The sequence below is a fragment of the Frankliniella occidentalis genome, unplaced genomic scaffold (genome assembly GCF_000697945.3).
Source record: "Frankliniella occidentalis isolate FOCC.00 unplaced genomic scaffold, Focc_3.1 Scaffold40, whole genome shotgun sequence".
Lineage (NCBI taxonomy): Eukaryota > Metazoa > Arthropoda > Insecta > Thysanoptera > Thripidae > Frankliniella > Frankliniella occidentalis.
The window spans coordinates 381,732-400,129 of NW_026267170.1; the positions used below are offsets into that span (position 1 = coordinate 381,732).

An 18,398-nucleotide genomic window follows, 5' to 3' on the forward strand; every position below is an offset into this window, starting at 1 on the left:
GCAGTAGTAGTAGTGGTAGTCGAGCGGTGAGGTTGTTGTTGTTTGTTATCGTCGTGTCGCGTCGTCTTGCAAATCTTGCGGATGTCGGCTGACATTTAGGCCCGAAACTAACTATGGCCGAGTTCATCCGGGGTGGTAGCGGCGTTGTGCTGCCGACGCCGACGCCGCGGTACAAAATGCAAGGCTCCCCCAGCACGGGGAGCGACGAAGGTCCAGATCCACCTCAGCCTGAAGATTTCGATCCCTTTCTGGCTGAGGCTGAAGAACCCGAACCGCCGACCAACAATGAACCCACTGCTCCTCCAGAGAGTCAGTAAGTTTCGAGTGTTATGCTTTCACTTCACGTCATACCTTGTGAAGTTTGGCTCATCCTGCCTATCGACAAATATATCAATATACGTGCATGACTGGGTGAGGTTGGGTTGGTCTGCTGCAGTCAGTCATAATAAATAAATAAACACATACTTAATGTGATTTCTGTCTTTAAAACATTTTTTACATGCTGCCAGAGAACAATACATCAAATTCTAGTTCTTTATTTACAAAAGTTAAACAGAAGACGTAGACCTGCATCAATTAACATATCCGCTTGACATTAATTTTAATGCTAATAAGATAATGTGTGGTGTTTGAAACAAAAACAAAAGTTTAATTCACTGGCATTTTTAAGTGAATTACAGTGTTTGTGCATTTGTGATCCTCTTTTGTCCATTGACGAATCTCGAATCTTACATTTCCATTCAGTTCTATTAGTTCCTATATTGCCAACTGGTTTCTTTTAGGTGGTACCATGGGCGTCTCCATCGCTGTCGTGCTGAAGAACGATTGTGGGGTGCAAACAAATCAGGATCTTACTTAGTACGTGAAAGTGATAGAAAACCAGGATCCTACGTACTGTCATACCTTGGTCGAAATGGAATCAACCACTTCAGGTATGTGTTATCCTATTTTTGAAGATTTAACTTCTACCCTCGTCGATTTCTACAGCCCATATTTTCATAGTTTTATGAACTAATAATTGTCTTTATAAATTGTTATTAACTTTCACACATTTTATTCCTGTTGTAGGATAACTGCAGTGTGTGGGGATTTTTATGTTGGTGGAAGACAGTTCGACTCTCTATCTGATCTTATAGCTTATTATACTCATTCATCGGACTTGCTGAAGAGAGAAAGACTTATTCATCCTGTACCCCCACCGGAACCTGTAAATGACAAGAAACGTGTGGTTGCTATTTTGCCGTACACAAAGATGCCCGATACAGATGAATTGACGTATGTAAATTAATGAGAGAAAACAGTTAACTGTTGTTGTTATCATATATGAGTATCTGTTAGAATGCTTCTCTATGTTTCTGATTTAGATTTCAAAAAGGAGACATCTTCTTTGTCCACAATGATATGGGAGATGGGTGGTTGTGGGTGACAGCACATCGCACAGGCGAGCAAGGAATGATATTCCAAGACCTTGTTGAAGATCTGGATGACAATATTGACCCAAATACTGTATTTAGTTGGTTTCATCCAGGTGTCACTAAAAGTGAAGCTGTTGATATGTTGGTGAAAGGTACTTCATCGAACATTTAATCTAATCTCACAAGCACAACAAAGTGAACTTTTCAGTCTGTGTTAATATTCTACCCTATTTTTTTTCCAGCTGGTCCTGGCAGTTTTCTTGTTAGACCCAGTGACAATTCCCCTGGGGATTACTCACTCTTTTTCCATATCAACAATCAGATTCAAAGGTTCCGAATTGAAAAAAAAGGTGTACGTTACCTCATGGGAGGCAGGACATTTGAGTGCCTTGATGCTGTTATCAATCGGTATCGCAAAGAGCAAATTGTTGAAGGACACACTTTACTCCAAGCGGTATCAAGGGTAATTTAATTTTTCAAACACTTGAATAATATGAATCTTGTTGCACACCATATTAGGCACATTTTTTTGTTTTTGTATCTAGTTACGTTTAATATATAATGTGTATTTTTACAGAATTTGTCTGAGATAGATGGTCCTGTAAAATCCAAAGAAGTACAGCATGCTGAAAAGATATACGCTACTCTTCGTGAATGCAGGGAACAAGTAGGGATAAAGAAGATTAAAGGTAAGTAAAAAACCCATTAATTTAATGTTTTTGAAACTTCTGTTAGTTTTATCGATTTTATCAAAACACTTCAAAAACAAACATGTCATTTGCATTCTATCAAGGTATTAAAATGCAAGGCTACCTTAACAAGAAAAATGATAAAAACAAAAAGTGGAAGCCAATGTATTGTGTTTTACTTGTTGATGGATCAGACACACAACTAATGTATTATGAGAACCCAAAGGTACTTGTGCATTATCTATCTAGATTTTTCTGCATGGTGGCAAGACTATTTTACTCTAAGAAATAGAAAATTGCTTTTTCATCCTTTGACTCCTGCCTTTCAGAGAACAAAACCCAAAGGCCTTGTCGATCTAAGCTGTGCATACCTGTATCAGGTTCATGACAGTGTATTTGATCGCCCAAATTGTTTTCAACTGGTTGAGAAAGCTCTACCATGTCTTGCAACAATTTCATATCTATCTGGTTCGAATGCTGACTCAACCCAGGTGTGTTGTGATAATACCTGGCTTAAGCTGGTGAAAACTTATGACATGCTTTATTCTTCAAATACTTTTATGACATTATCATTACAGGAGTGGATTTCAGCCCTCAGACCACTTTGTGTGACACAAATGACCCGAACACCAAAAATACCTAGGTTGAGGGAAATGCGGTGCTTGGAATTGCACATTCTAAATGCTCACAGGTAAGAATTTATGTTCATTTTTGTTGAAACTGATTTTTTTTTAAATCTATCTTTAATTAACACGTTTAGCTCAAGGCAATAACATAATTTGTTTCACCCTTTTATATTTTTGTTTAGGTTACCTTATAAGCTTGTCCCAAACCCATTTTGCATCATATCTTTGAATCAAGTGAAGGTTGCAAGAACTAAAGTCAATACTGGTCCTGATCCTTTGTGGGATGAAGAGTTCTTGCTTGATGATGTCCCACCCGATGTAATGACATTTAATATTACTGTGTACAACAAAGGAAAACGATCAAAGGACACTGAAGTTGCGGATTTGACTGTTGACTTGTCTTCACTTTCAAATGGAGATGAGGTCAGTCATTGAGGATTTTTGCATCCCTCTATTTTGCAATTGTTTGTTTTCAATTACCTTTATTTTTATTTTTCCTATCAGACAGAGGATTGGTACAGTCTTACTGGTATTATGACACCTATGGGAGATTGGGGATCTTTGCGGCTCCGCACCCGTTATGTGCATGACCTCATTATGCCCCAAGAAGAATATTCCCCCATGAAAGAACTTGTGCTTGATCCTTCATTAGAAGTGGTTAGAGCCCTTGCAGATGTTTGCCACATGGACCGAGGGCCTCTTGCAAACTCATTGCTAAGGATATTTCGGTTAGAAAAAATTCTAGTTGGCTGTTGTCATCTTGACTTTCAATTTAAAAGTGTGTCACAAAGTTTTAATATTTTACCAGGCATGAGCGGAAGGAAGCTGATTTGTTGAAAACGCTGAATGAAGTAGAAATAGAGAAAGAAGAAGAGACATCGACACTCTTCAGAGCTGCTTCTCTTACAACAACACTTATGGACTTGTACATGAAGTCAATTTGTACAGGTTTTCTACAAGCAGCAATACAGGATACAATTTTGAAGTTGCTTGATGCTAAGCAGTCATGTGAGCTCAACCCAACCAAAATGGAGTCTCCAGATGATGCTTGCAACAATGCCGAATATTTACTTTTGATTCTAGACGAAATTACTTTATCAATCTTCATGTCTGCGGAGGCTTGCCCAAGGTTGTTATATTTTTCTTTCTCTCTCTTTCTCTGTTTTCTATTTTGTCTTGAAAGTTTATGAATCAAGGTTGTAACTTATCATACAGTAATTTAAACTCCACATCACTTTTTCAGAACTCTGAGGTATATTTGTTGCTGTCTTCAACGCACTGTCATGGCAAAATGGCCACATGAAAGACTAGTCAGAACACGAGTTGTCAGTGGATTTATCTTCTTGCGTCTCCTCTGTCCTGCCATTCTTAACCCTCGTCAGTTTAATTTGATATCTGGTTAGTTGTCTGAGTTTTCCTTCGATTCAAAAAATGTATTATTTTTTGCATTTTTAATCTAATATGGTCCTCATAATTTCTTAGAGCCACCACCTCAAATGGCTGCTCGATCTTTAATAATGGTTGCCAAATGTCTCCAAAACTTGGCAAATCTGGTTGAGTTTGGTGGGAAAGAACCATACATGGAAGTTGTAAATCCTTTCATTTTGAAAAATAAGGAACGAATGGTGGTCTATCTTGACCAAGTTTCGGTAAGTTCAAGCCAACATAAAATTAACTATTGCAGAATTGAGAATGTAGTAAACCATTGCCTTTTTTTGTGCGGGGTCGGGTGGGGTACAGAACCTTGGAGATAAACCAGACTCTGAAGAAATTGGTAAGACTAAAGGAGATCCTGCAAGAGAGTTGGCCATCCTTCACCATATTTGTGTTAATCATTTGAAAGAGCTACAAACATTGAGCAAAACAAAGGTAAATATCATTTAGAATAAGATCACTTTAGTATTTGTGGTCCGTCGGCATTTTCACTAAAATAATATTTTTTTATTCAAGCCCACCATCCGACAACTAGTTACTGTCACGGAGATGCTGAGTAAACACAAGCAAAAGTACATGGAGATGATAGGTTAAGTAACATTAACATTCGTGCTCATTTGACCAATATCCCAATCAGGGTTTTTTGAAATCTTTCTTTCCTCCTTATTTTTGTTCCTGTCTTTTCACTTGGAATTTATGCTAATTTGAATATTGTTGTTTATGCTAACTGCAATATTGTGTTTTCTGTGAGTATACTTGTGTGAACATCTTAATATTCTATAATATTGCAACACATATTGATCTTTCTTTAACACGTTGAGTCCCAAATGACCACATGTATGGCCACAACAAGCTGTTTTTGCCCTTACCCTCTGGGATTCAATGTGTTTACATCTATGAAGATGACTTTGATCTTTTCTACTTATGTGAACTAACATTCAAGTCGAGCACTGAAAATAATTTTGCATTCAAATACCTAACTTTATATGCTTTGTATATTGTAAAGTAAGCCATGTACATGTCTTGTCATCTTTTTTTTTTTAAGTTCATAAACATTAACAATATTTCTCTACAAAACTGGTGTAAGTAACTAGGTCTATATTCTGAAGGTCTTGGGTTCCATTACCTATTTCCTGTTGTGTTTGGAGTTCAATCATTAGAATTGTATTTTGCATCGCTAACAAAAGGTAGTGTCGCTCTTCTGGGTAGATTCTGGAAGGCCCCCTGTCACATGCACTAGTTCTTAGCTTATAAATAGAATTGGTAGGTGCTAGACCTACAATGATCATTTCTTTCCCTTGTTGTGGTCTGTGTGGAAATTAGCGTTACTTATTCTGCCTAGTCCTAATCATTAATTTCTTTTTGTGTGATATCAAAAGCATTGCCCATCTCATGGGACAAGATAAATAATTGTTGTTTTGTGTAATTAATTGTATGCCATGACTTCAATTAAGTTCATTATGATCACTATTCCTGTCAATTATTCACACACATTTTTTTAATTTTCTAATTGCACTGATCTTGATATGTTCATCATCAGATATTTTAACAATAGTGGTCCAAAATTTTGTGCAACATTTAAGTCAATTTAGAGTTGCATATATGAGACTGGATGTCTATATCTATTCTTATCCTGGTCAGTAGGTCTTATGCTCTATGAGCAGTAAACAATCATGCTTCAGAATTTTGACAAGTGTTTGTGAGAAGTCAAAATCACTGTGATACGACACTTCTTTTAAACATTGACCTGTGAATTTTGTTGTCTTTTTGAACAATACATATTCTGCTCAAGCAGTTCAGCAGCACACTATGTAAACGTTTATCTTTTACCTGATTGTGTATTTTAAGTCATTTTGTTGTGATGGTAAAGTTGAAACTTTTTAAGTTTTTTTTTATCTATTATTTTTATTATTTTGTAACTTAATGTAAAACATGTATGTAGAATGAATTGAAGGTTGTTGGACTGTAGAGCTTTATGTATTTTTCCTGCAGTCTTATCACAATTTTATTGATCTGTCTTGTGATATGACTTCTTCTTCTGAACGTTACAGTATATACTTGGTTTATTTACAGCACTAGAATTGATGTTTGTAAAATATTACTGGTCTGATGTATCAGAACAATACAACATACCTACATGTTTAGGTATATAATGTGCCATGTCAAAAATTATCTTTATACTATGGTATTCATGGTATGTACTGTATAAGATTATAAACTTTCGACAATGCTCTTGCCAACCTCTGTTTAGCTTTTCAGTAAACTCTTTGTGTAAGTAAGTCTGATCAATCACACCCAGTTTAGATTAGATGATTTGTATCTTTTGGTACTGTAAGAGTTGAGGTTGTGCATTTTCATGTTTCAGTATACATATTTTTTAAGTTTGTGCTTTTTCATATTTAGCGTTTTAGCATTCCCAATCTCAAGAAAATGACTGTAAACATAGTTATTCTTACAGACTGTTAATACTATGTAATACTCACTGTTTTGGCCTTTACATTACTTTTGAAGCAATGGAAGTGAGTGGCCTTAGATGCTTTTATTGTGAGTAATGGATACTTGTCCTTCCTAATGTTTAGATCTAGAGTCTGCTAGAAATGAAATACTGTAGTTCTTGCTTTCTCAGTACTTTACTTTTTCTATAAAAAAAATAATTAATACATAACTCTATGTGCCAAAGTGCAATTCTCATGAGCTTAAATCACCTCCCATGGGTCATGTGTGAAATAACTTTGATGTGCAGTATTCTGAACAATTGTTTGAATCTTAGTTAAGGCCAATACTGTTTAGAAACACTTAATATAAGATGTTGCCAAAACTCATGTCTTGTTCGCTTCAGTTTGTCTCTAATCCTCTAAAAATTGGGTATGTGTCCGTTCACTTAGCATTTACAGTACAAAAAATACCTTTGGACAAATTAAATACATTTTAATTTATAACAAAAATATACTGCAGACACAGACAGATTAAAAAGTATGAGATGGAATGAGGGTTGAAAATTATATTACGACCAGAACAAAAGACTTAGCGCCATTATAACACAACACGCTGCTACATAAGGACTCTTCCGTTCACCAATTCTAGCACATTTCCAAAATGTGCCCAAGAACCTGAGGAAAAATAATAAAGTAAAACTTAAGAGTATTATGTACTTTAAAATAGATGTACTTGAAAAATTGAACTTACCCACTCTTGTGTCTATCTACAAGACTCGGAAATATTGAGCGAACATAGGCGCATGTGCAAATAAGGAGTAACACAACTGTCAGCAGGCTTTGAAAGTTGAAAAGAGCAGACTGTGAATAAAAGGATAAGAATTTAAGAGTGTAACATGATCAATTACTGATTAAATTCAAATTCCAGTGGTTAAGGAGCTGTGTTCATTTGGGGTTAGAAAACTAAGAATTAAGAGACAAAATCACTGAGCTTATGATAAAGGTTTGTCATTATTACATAATGCATAATTACAATGAGAAAAATTCGAAAAAAAAAGACCTTTCTTTGGTTTGGAGATGAAGTGCTAGAGTTACATCAACCCTTAAACAGACTTACCATCTTGATGACTCCTTCATACAAGTACTAGGTACTAGTCCAAAAGTGTCAAATGAAGTTTTCAAGAGAACCGCTTGCGTGTTAAACGACACAGTTCTAGGTAATGAGATACTGTGGCAGCCGCGCCTATTAACAAACACTTAACAATAACGAGAATGTGAGGGCAGAGAGACTAAATTCCGCATTCCGCGGTGTCGGCTTCTTCGACAACAAAACAGATCATGAGCATCGGCATCGGCGCCATCGTCATCCTAGCCTTTTAAAAAAAAATTAACACGACTCTAGTAGCAGACGACGGTAGCACTCCATAGTCAAGTAAGAAATTTACGTAGTCAAAAATTTCTCTGTAATTATTGATTGGTCTCTATAAAACTAATTAACACGTATAGAAATTACAAATTGTGTTTTGGTTTTCATTTGTCTTGATTTGGAAGTCTTAAATTTAATGGTGGAAGTGAATAAAGTTGCGGGAGATTGCCATGTCACAGCGGTCACAGAAGATTTATTTACGCCGGCAACCCACAATTACAGTTCTGCTTAGTTAACAATGTTTATCAAGAACATTTTCTTCTATCATTATCACCTAGGATGATACTGAGATGCATGTTGTGATGGTTAAAGCCACTACAAGACATTTGTGACCTTTCATTTGACGTGTGGGAAATTTCCGGAAGTTCTGTTCGTCTGAGAAGCCATCTGACTCCATTTTGTTTCGCAGCCGTAGAATTCTTCAGCTGGAAGGATGGCTGCAAACAACTATTTCGGATTTACACATGGCAGCACTCAATATGGGTGAGTTAAATCGTTAATGCGCTGCTTAGCTGTTGACTCGTTCTATCGGCGAACGGTTTTACGTTCACCGTGGTTTGGGGTTCGTGTAAATCCCAGATTTGGTGCAGCCTTGGCGGCCGGCGTCAACGTGAACTATTCTAGGAAACTGGATTCTATTCCTATTCTTCATTGCTATGTCGTTATTTCAATAAACATGATGACTCTCCTCTTATTTCCTTTCATTTATTTTGGTCGACTCCCGTTTGATTGAACAACAATCACTTATCAGCGTTGCATTTTATTCCTATGTCGGACGCTCGCGCTTTTCATCTAGTGAAGCTATACCGGGAGTTCTAGGCATCTCGAATCACCTAGATCCGTGTCATGAAACTTAACGATTGTTCTTTGAGTACTGGTCATTTTTACTTCTCGTTGAAAAGTAATATTGTATTCTTATTCTCCTTCTGTGATTAATATGACGTCGAATACTTCCCTACAATCGATTTTTCAACCAATGGCTAACCTTATAAATATGTCATGGGTCTCTTGAGGTGGATGAAAATATTGAACTGATTATTGCCAGTAGTCACTACTTTCTTTTCTGCTATTCAGAACTTCCTACATTTCAATAATGTTTCTTGGGTTCTTAACTGTTTCAAGACTTCTGAGACTTTTCTTCTTTTTTATGTGTTTGTGTCTATTTGTGACTTTTTCTTATATCAATAAATGAATTTGGGCATCAACCTGTAATTTATTTCAGGGCTGCCAGTGCTGCAGCGTATCCAACTGCTCAACCTGGTTATGCAGTAACTCCAGCAGCCGCTACAGCCACGTACTCACCTCAGCGTCCAGCCACCGGCTATGAAACCGCTTATCAAACTGCTGCAGCAGCTGCTCCAGCTACATATGCTGGTAATGGAATAAATGTCCATTTGACACACACAAACATTTCTCACTGCTATTAGGATCTACATTGCATTCTCTTTTCTAGCAGTAGGGGCTGGTACAGCTGCGGCTCCTGCATCTTATGATTATGGATATGGGGCACCGGCACAAACGGCTTATAACACAGCTAAGACTTACTACCAACAGCCAGCTGCTGGTGCTGGTGCTTATTCAACTGCAGAGACACATTATCAACGTGAGTTACTTTTCTCCTTGATCTCTTTTGGCTTTAAGATACGGTGAGACTGGTTATGATCTCCTATCCCTAATTATTTAGCATCTAAACCAGCCTATAGTACCACCAATACCTACACGGCTACAACTAGACAAACAGCCCAAGGCGTCCCAAAAGCTGCCGCCTATACCACTTCGTACTCTGCACAACCAACGCAGCCCAATGCCACCAGCTATGCATCAGGATATAATTCACCTGCTGTTGTTCAGACTCAAAGTAATGCTAAATGTAAGTAAATAATTTGGTTGATTTTTTATCATGTTCTATGTATTTAACTGATGTGTTGTTCTATTACAGCAACGTACAATGCAAACCAAGCCAACTCAAATGCAGCTACCTTCACCACTAACTATTCAGCTGCATCAGTGCCTAACCAACCTGCTCCTAAAACAAAACGTAAGTATGACACGTTTTTTAAGTCTTCCTTTTCTTCGTTTTATGATCCAAATTAGTTAATCCATGGCTTTTTATTTACTTTTATACATTTTTGTAGTGTACAATTAGTTCAGTTTCTAATAATACTCAAGAAAATTATTTTTTTTTAATTTTTTTGTTTTTGTTGTTATAGCTGCTAATTCATCATACTCTAACTACGATGCAGCTGTCTATAGTGCTGCAACTTTGTATGCTGCTCAATCTTCAAATCCCTCTGGGACGTCAGCTGGAGCTGTAGGATCTATTCCAGGAGCAGGGGTCGCTCAAAGTGCAACCACTGCTGCAAATAAGTTACCAACAGGCGCATCAAACACCATGTCCAGTGGGAGTACATCATCATGGCAGAATAATTACCGTAAAGGGCCTGTTGGCGGTGGTATTAGGAAATCATTTAATCCAAAGCAGCCACCTAAACAACAACAAGTTCATTATTGTGATGTTTGTAAGATTAGCTGTGCTGGGCCCCAGGTGAATGTTATTCTATTCTTTGTATTTCTTTGTTTCACATTGTCAAATATGTATCATTGCACTATTTCATTTGTGAATTGATTTTATAGACGTATCGTGAGCATCTGGATGGTCAAAAGCACAAGAAGAAAGAAGCTATGCTGAAAGCTGGTACAGCAACCACAAACAGTCAAAATGCTCTTAAATGTGAGCTGTGTGATGTGGATTGTACAGGCTCTGATGCTTATGCTGCCCACATTCGAGGTGCAAGACATCAGAAGGTGAACACTTCATTCAAATATGCGTTTTCAGTCCCTGAAATACCTTTGTCGGTGTTTTAGTTTTATTTTTAGAAAATTACATCTGAAGCTTTTTTATTCTTCTAAACAAAGGTGGTGAAACTTCATACTAGACTTGGGAAGCCAATTCCCTCAACTGAACCAGTAGTTCAAGGAAAATCGGGAGCACCTGTCAAGGCCAACATACCATCAAATTCTAGCTCAGGTACCCCAATCAAGAAGCCTATGACCACTATCACACCATCCACTTCAACCACACCAAAGATCAACTTTAATCCTTGTAAGTAATGAGTGCATATATTTCCCAATTCATGGTCATCAATGTTGTAGCGATATGGAATTGTCATTCTTGGCTTCTGTGGTGGCTGGGAGGTAGTAATCTAAATCTAATGAAATTTGATGTTATAAAAGAGTGCATGTAAAAGATACAATTCATTTTGAACAGTAGCTGTGTGTTCTTTGGTTATGGCTGCCTCCTAAATTATGTACCTTATTTCTCTTTGGTTCTGTGATACCATGGGCACTCTCTTTACAAGTCATTTCTGTTAAAGTTGATCTTTAGTTGGTAAGTATTATGATCTCTTTGCTGCATCAATGTGTGCAAATGACTCAATTTATTTTACTTTCTTCTTCTTCTTTGCTAAATATCCAGTTGCAGTTTTACACATCTTGTCTTTCATCTTAAATTTTTAAAAAAGTAGACTAGATTTTTTAAAGACTTGCATGGCTTGGAGCAGGGTAGTATTTCTTTACGTCAATGACCAGTCGAGCATTCATAGTGGAATTGTAGTGCTTTTTCTCTTGCACTTTTCTATTTAAAAACAGTTAATTTGGTTTTTTGTTTGCATTTCCAGCTGCCACAGTCACTGGTGTGCCAGGTTCATCTACCAGTGCAGAAGCAAAAGAAGATGACGATGATGTTGTAGACAAAGATGTACAACCTGTTGGCCAGGATTACATTGAAGAGATTAAAAATGAAGAGGGTTAGTATATATCTAAATGACAGCAGAATACATTCCATATTCTCATTGAACCCACTTATCGCAAATTTGAATTCTTTCCTTAAATTATACCAAATTGGTGTATGTTTTATGGCGATTGTCTTATGTGGAGCTGTGCCTTGGTGAATCAAGGCTGGCCTTTTCCCAACTTTCTCTAGACCTGTAGGTTGACCGAATTGTGACAGTGACATTATTGTCTTATAATTGAGTCCTAGATTCCCTTTGGAAGTTGGACTGAACTCTGCTTGAATAGTGTCTGAATTAATCTCATTATTTCAAGTTCTGCCAGTAAACATACATATGTTTGGACGTTCGCCGGGCACAATTGGTGAAACTTCCTTTCGCTAGAGAGAAACCGCTGAATGTCCGATCTAAATACTGTAGCTTTGTAAATTATAACACGACATTCGCCAATGTCGTCTGGGGAATCTGGACTCTCGCCGGCGAGTTTTGACGTTCCCCACCACCGGACATTCGTTGTAACACTTCACAGGACACATATGGACCTTGCCGTAAGAATGTCTTAAGTTTCTTGGTACTAACAATGTCTTACTGCAATAGGAAAATCTACATCATTCATGTGCAAGTTGTGTGAATGCCGCTTCAATGATCCAAATGCTAAGGAAATGCACATGAAAGGCCGCAGACATAGACTACAGTACAAGAAGAAAGTTAATCCTGAGCTTGTTGTTGAAGTCAAGCCTTCCCTGCGCCAGCGGAAAGGAATGGAAGACAAACAGCGGCGCATGCATTTCAGAGAAGACTTCATGAGACGCAGGGATGAAGAGAGAATGATGCGAGGGTATTTATTAGACTTTCTAGAGGTTTACCGTCAACTATGGTTCCTCTTTTCACTCCTGATTTCTGTTCTGAGGGTTAGTTGACGGTACTGAGATCAAGATTTCTGTTTTAGTATGATGGAGGAGGAAGAGCGTTATTGGGAAGAAAGGCATCGCTACGAGCAAGAGATGGAGTACTTTGAATGGTGCCGCAGATTTGGTAGAGATCCCCGTCCTTTGGGACCTCCTGGTCCAAGATTTGGCCCCCCGGGCCCAGGCCTTATGATTCCTCCAGTGAGTATTTGCCCTTAATCATAATGAGTCAAATTATACTTTGAATCTGTTTTTTTTTCAACTGTTAGTTTCATGAATTTTGTGTGTAGTTTTTCGGTCAGCCTCCCATGATGAGAAGACCAGATTCAATGGAGGATCGTCATGTCATAGCTCGACACACTGAAATTTACCCAAGTGAAGAGGAATTATCAGCTGTTCAAAAAATTGTGTCTCATTCAGAAAAGGCTCTGAAATTTGTATCTGATCATTTAGCGGAAATCTCCCAAGCTGCTGGTAGCAAATCTGGGGCCAAACCAGGCAACCCGAAACCTACACAAGTTAAAACTCCCGCTACACCAGCTAAACCAGGTAAATTATTGTACCTATTGTTTTTCCCATTTGGCTTGTATTCTTTTTGTATCTATGTCCTTGTTTCTCCATCACCTAACAGGATCTTCAACTCCAGCCACTCCTGCTCCAACTGCAACTTCTGCTGCACCAAATGCTTCAGCAAGTACACCTGCTACCCCAAAGGTTATTAAAAAGGAAGATGGCAGTGATGGCACTTTGTAAGCACCATACAATTACAGCTTTCCTTTTTTTTCTTGCCTTTCTATTTGCTTCTCTCTGACATTTCTTTCCTCCATCCTCCAGGTTCTCATTTCAACAGAATAAGGAAGAAGCTACAACTGGTCATAGGCTGCTTAAGGGTGTTATGCGAGTTGGATCCTTGGCTAAGGGTCTTTTACTGCATGGTGACACTTCAGTCAATCTAGTAGTTTTGTGTGCTGAGAAACCAACTCGTTCCTTGTTGTACAAAGTTGCTGAAAACCTCCCTAAACAATTGCAGGTAATATTTTCTTCTAGCCGTCATTATGTTGTTTGCAATGCTTTTTCTTAAGATTCAAATGAGAAATTCAAATTATTTTAATGGTTTATTTTTAGGTTGTGGCACCAGAAGACAAGTACAGTGTGAAATGCAAACCCGAGGATGCGGCATTGGTTGTCATCGGAGCCAAAGAGCCTCACATCACAGTTACTATCACCTTAACTTCCCCTGTGATGCGGGAACAAATTCAGGTCCCCTCTGCTGAAGCGGCTGGTGGTAAGATTAGTGCCTGTAATTTTGTACTTGGCTTCATTGAAATAATCACTGGTTCTTTCACATATATTATTCATCTTCAGCAATTACTTACTTTTCTTAAATTGATTGTAATTTTAATCAATTAACAATAATTAGAGCCGGTTTTGGTTTTAAAGTGAGGCAATTAAAGTATATTTAGGGTATTGTTGGAAAGCATCAGTGAAATCTAAATATTATTACATGTTTCAAGTTCCAATTTAATAGAGCAGTTTCACTAGATAAATATCAAATATTCTTAAAACAGGATGATATTTACAATTATGGGTTGTATGCTGTTCAATTGTTAAATACCATCCCTTGGATAAAGTTGATGTTGACTAGCTTATATTCCACCTATCCTTAGCTTATTGGCGATACAATAGTGCCTGACACACTTCAAATTCTATCATTCAATATGTAATCCTATCTGCATAAAATATCAGGATTAGTCATGAAATGTTGTACGAGCCTTCCTGTATCTTTTGAGACTGCTCATGTGTAAGTATAACTTTTGCTTTTGGCTTGGCCCGACTGTTATAGATGTTAGCCAAGTTACTGTGCACTAGTCCATTTCTTACATTATTCCACACTGCCTCTCTTGCAGTTAAGTGAGTTCATAATATTCAGAAAAGTATCATACTCAGTATAGGTAAAGAAGTGAAATAATTGTGTGTTGTGATATTGAGTTCTTTATCTTCAAATTTTCTTGATTGTGTTTCCTTCACTTGTAATCTTAGATCTTCATGCATTTAATTATTTTATTTTTTTTGAAAGAAATTGATAATGCAATAGTTGTGACATCAGTGCGCAGTGTAAGCTGTTCCTCTATTACACATTGTATTCTGTTAAGGTTTCTAGGTGTGCCTCCAAACAACTCAAGCTGGGATTTCAAGGATTTTTGATCATGTGGATGTAAAGCAGCCCCACAAAGTGGTTCTATTTCATCAAAGCTAATGTAGAGGGTGGCCAAAGTGTACAATTTAGGTTTCTATACCTCATGCATGAATGGTTAGGAAAGAAGGGAAAATATTTTTAAGCATCTTCTGCTGTGGTCAAAAGCTTTGTGGAATGAACCAAAATGTGGAGTTGTTTTACCTATATGGTGATGGATGGAGAAGTGTCAAGCACCATGTTGGGCTGGTGTGTGGCGCTTCTGCCCATGGTCAAACACCCTTAGCCTGCGTGTCTGCGTGTCTGTGGGCATTGATTAACTTTGTTTGTCCGGTCAGACTCAGCTCAGGCAGCGATTGTGAAGGTGAAGGACCCCCCAGACGTGCTGGACAAGCAGAAATGTTTGGAGGCTCTTGCCGCCCTGAGGCATGCCAAGTGGTTCCAGGTATCTTACTACTTCACCTGCCTCACCATGGTTGAATACTCACTTTTCAGCCTTGTTTAGTCAATAATAGTTACTCAGAAGCATAATTCAGTCAATATCTAGTATGCAGTTTTTTTTCTCTAGAAAACTGTATTATAACATGTAATTTTGTAAATTTACTTTAAACCTTGAACTTACAGCAAATTTAATCATCTTACAAAATGAGATTGCTTTTAACTTAAACCATCTTAAAGCTGCACTATGCTCCTGGTGTTCTAAATTATTCTGAAATTGGCACACATTAGCTAGTTACACTTGACTATCCAATAACTTTATCATAAGTTGACTCATATATTATTGTATTGGCTTTTTCTTAGTGTGTTCTGAAAGTCATACAATATAGCACTTCTAAAACTTCGTAATCTTACCAACTTTGATATCTTTACCTTTCTTGTCTTAATGAGACGTCTAGTTTTTGTATGGCAGTTGTGTGTCATTTTCATGAGACAACCCACTTCCTGGGCATTGTTGCCTCCATCTTCAATCTATTTAGAAATATGGTTGGGATGATAACTTTCACAAGGCTGAAAGGTAGAATTGTATGGCCAGCCATGATAATGCAGTCGCACTTTCGCACTGTCTTAATTTTTTAAACACTGCATGGTGTTAAAAGGAAGCAAGAAACTTCCTCTTGAAGATTTCAAAGTTATCATTTCTTTTATTAGAATGTGAATAACACCTTACAAAAAATAAAAAAACAAGTTTGCAAACGGTGCGAAGTTGAGCGGGGAGTAAGTTGTGTATGGGGTGGAGAAAATTTTCTGTATGCATCCTAAATTGTTTGTTTTACAATTTTCAGGCTAGAGCAACACAGGTTCAAAGTTGTGTTATGATAATTCGAATATTAAGGGACCTTTGCCAGAGAGTTCCTACATGGGCCCCTCTTCACAATTGGGTAATGTAGCTTCCTAATCCAAAACCACACTCGAATTTTGTAAAATCACATCTTAATGTTATTGTTGTTGTCTCCCTTAGCCTATGGAACTTCTCGTTGAGAAAGTTTTAAGTTCATCTCCACCTCCTCCATTGAGTCCAGGAGAGGCTCTAAGAAGAGTTATGGAAGCACTTGCATCAGGAATAATGTTGCCAGGCGGGCCCGGCTTGTTAGACCCGTGTGAGAAAGAGCCCGTCGATGCTGCAGGAATGTTGACTCCTCAACAAAGAGAAGATATAACTGCCTCAGCACAGGTTCGTGTGGTGTTGTTATTGCTGTATAAGGGTTCGTTAATAATCTAATCTTAAATGCAAACTTTTTTGTTTAGCATGCCCTTCGTCTTCTGGCATTCCGACAAATCTTCAAAGTCTTAGGCATGGATCAATTACCTCCTAACAAATTTGCTAGAAATCGCTTTGGAACACGTAAACGTCGGCGAGAAGGAAGTGGAGGGGAAGGCAATGATCCAGAAGGTACATTATTTTTTGAAATCAATCTTAGTGTAGTGGAAATATCTGTTATTTTCCTTTAATCTCAGATTTTTAAAACGTTTGAAGACTTTCATTGATACAAAATTTTCTTTGTTACAGCTGTTGATGGCAAGAAAGATAAAAAGGATGAAGTTGTGAAAATGGAAACCGATAAGTAGCGTGACTGTGTTTTACCAGAAAATTCTATTTGAAGTTGCAATTATAGTGTTATGCATGATTGAATGTGTTGTAACGCGTTCTATCACCAGCAATTTGTTTCTTTACCTAGTAGTAAGTTGTGATTGTGTGTCTGTTGTAACTTGATATATTCAGTCATTACATAATATTTTGTTGATCTTAAAAGATTTTTTTTGTTAGTGCACTTATTTTCATCATTATATTAATCATGCTTGAGCCTTGTATTGATGTGGATTGCACATTTAACTGACAAGACATTTAATTTGGAAGGTCTTATTTTTACTCAGATTGGAATATGTTTGTAATAGAAATACTGGAATGCAACTATCCTGATGAAACTGTATTACAAACTGACAGGTAGTACTGTATACTGGTAGTTCTTTTCTAAATCCACATGAGTCTTAAGATAAAGTCGATGACCTGTTAAAAGCCGCAACATATGCAACAGTTTTATGTTGGTCTCTCAATATTTTTCATGTTTGTTTTCTGTGAGTGATGTTTGGATTTACAGGCAAGTCTGCCCTATTATTATTTTGTTCCCTCCAAGATTCTTGATTGTTTAGGAAGCATTGCTACTTTTACTTCAAGTTTCTTGTTATTAAACAACTAGTTAGGAAAACTCTGTAGTAAGATAGAAAGATATGCATCATGTGCTTTATCAGTTTTTATTAAGCATCAGGACTTAAGCCCGCTGAAACATTATAGTGTGACTTACCTCTACAAATAGTATTTGAGTCTTTTTATGGGCAAAAGCTTAAGTCCCTATCTTGTCTATTCCATCATCTGGTACAAGTGCTCTATATGTTCCTGCACCAAATGATCATCTAGAAGTGTAACAAAAGAATGAACCAAGTGGTAAGTGCAAATGGGCATTGTATAGGTATGACCACTCTTGGGGTGACCTGTGATTTTATGCATACTAGAGTTTAATTGTACATTAATATATAAATTCATTGGAACAAATAAAGAGTTAAAGTTAAATCTCTCATTTATTAGTAGATTGCATACACCATTGCCCATCACATTTTGTATACCTAGTTTACCTAGTTGGTCGAGTACCTAGCTATAAATAACTAAAGCTGAAGCTATTGGCCGAGTAGGGTAAGGTGCCCTATTGTGGCCACTGTCCCATTGATGGCCACTGTTCTCGATTTCCAGCCAATCTGGTCGCTTTACAATCCTGGCCATGAAGTAGTGTTCTAGTAAGGGCCCTACTTGTGCATAATAAGCCAAACTACTTCACATCGTTGTCTACATTACAAGAAAAAGGGGTGGCCATCATTGGGCATCTTACCCTACCTAGCTATAACTAAAGCTGAAGCTATAACTCTGAGACCCTATGTCAAACAACTGCAAACCCCTTGAAGGATCAAGATGTACTTTCTTTGTTTGCTTGG

The 18,398-nt window shown here is 37.5% G+C and overlaps 3 protein-coding genes across 9 annotated transcripts; 2 read left to right on the top strand and 1 right to left on the bottom strand.

Moving 5' to 3' along the window:
* Positions 1-6: 6 nt before the first annotated feature.
* On the top strand, positions 7-6,986 carry LOC113213293 (ras GTPase-activating protein 1). The gene is made up of 16 exons (XM_026432316.2): positions 7-313; positions 783-932; positions 1,069-1,275; positions 1,365-1,567; positions 1,658-1,878; positions 1,993-2,104; positions 2,209-2,330; positions 2,434-2,595; positions 2,683-2,795; positions 2,913-3,153; positions 3,235-3,458; positions 3,539-3,859; positions 3,974-4,128; positions 4,213-4,379; positions 4,471-4,599; positions 4,681-6,986. Exons 1-16 carry the CDS (start codon positions 114-116, stop codon positions 4,756-4,758), a joined length of 2,805 nt encoding a protein of 934 aa, XP_026288101.1. The 5' UTR covers positions 7-113; the 3' UTR covers positions 4,759-6,986.
* Positions 6,987-7,067: 81 nt separating this feature from the next.
* On the bottom strand, positions 7,068-7,868 carry LOC113213294 (protein kish-A). The gene is made up of 3 exons (XM_026432318.2): positions 7,717-7,868; positions 7,351-7,460; positions 7,068-7,274 (listed from the first exon to the last, which is right to left on the bottom strand). The coding sequence occupies exons 1-3, from the start codon at positions 7,717-7,719 to the stop codon at positions 7,169-7,171; spliced, it is 219 nt and encodes a 72-aa protein (XP_026288103.1). The 5' UTR covers positions 7,720-7,868; the 3' UTR covers positions 7,068-7,168.
* A 73-nt stretch (positions 7,869-7,941) lies between these two features.
* LOC113213291 (zinc finger RNA-binding protein) lies at positions 7,942-17,982 on the top strand. 7 transcript variants are annotated; one of them, XM_026432310.2, is made up of 21 exons: positions 7,942-8,031; positions 8,435-8,508; positions 9,248-9,399; positions 9,479-9,628; positions 9,710-9,895; positions 9,965-10,063; positions 10,236-10,570; positions 10,660-10,830; positions 10,942-11,128; positions 11,703-11,831; positions 12,411-12,651; positions 12,763-12,922; positions 13,012-13,270; positions 13,353-13,470; positions 13,556-13,751; positions 13,847-14,006; positions 15,254-15,360; positions 16,199-16,294; positions 16,375-16,587; positions 16,662-16,806; positions 16,924-17,982. In XM_026432310.2, the coding sequence occupies exons 2-21, from the start codon at positions 8,459-8,461 to the stop codon at positions 16,980-16,982; spliced, it is 3,213 nt and encodes a 1,070-aa protein (XP_026288095.1). In that variant the 5' UTR covers positions 7,942-8,031; positions 8,435-8,458; the 3' UTR covers positions 16,983-17,982. The 7 variants fall into 7 exon arrangements, 6 of the variants coding, with proteins under 6 accessions (XP_026288095.1, XP_026288099.1, XP_026288098.1 ...); XM_026432314.2 differs by lacking the exon at positions 7,942-8,031 and having other exon boundaries at positions 8,149-8,508; positions 10,942-11,053; XM_026432313.2 differs by lacking the exon at positions 7,942-8,031 and having other exon boundaries at positions 8,149-8,508; positions 9,710-9,883.
* Positions 17,983-18,398: the final 416 nt, after the last annotated feature.

Excerpts from the sequence above, each read along its gene's own strand:
- LOC113213293 (XM_026432316.2), top strand. The coding sequence starts at position 114 with ATGGCCGAGTTCATCCGGGGTGGTAGCGGCGTTGTGCTGCCGACGCCG. Across the intron at positions 1,879-1,992 it reads TACTCCAAGCGGTATCAAGG|AATTTGTCTGAGATAGATGG; the intron begins GTAATTTAATTT and ends GTATTTTTACAG. Across the intron at positions 2,596-2,682 it reads CGAATGCTGACTCAACCCAG|GAGTGGATTTCAGCCCTCAG; the intron begins GTGTGTTGTGAT and ends TTATCATTACAG.
- LOC113213294 (XM_026432318.2), bottom strand. Across the intron at positions 7,275-7,350 it reads GTAGATAGACACAAGAGTGG|GTTCTTGGGCACATTTTGGA; the intron begins GTAAGTTCAATT and ends ATTTTTCCTCAG.
- LOC113213291 (XM_026432310.2), top strand. The coding sequence starts at position 8,459 with ATGGCTGCAAACAACTATTTCGGATTTACACATGGCAGCACTCAATAT. Across the intron at positions 11,832-12,410 it reads AGAGATTAAAAATGAAGAGG|GAAAATCTACATCATTCATG; the intron begins GTTAGTATATAT and ends TTACTGCAATAG. Across the intron at positions 16,295-16,374 it reads GGGCCCCTCTTCACAATTGG|CCTATGGAACTTCTCGTTGA; the intron begins GTAATGTAGCTT and ends TGTCTCCCTTAG.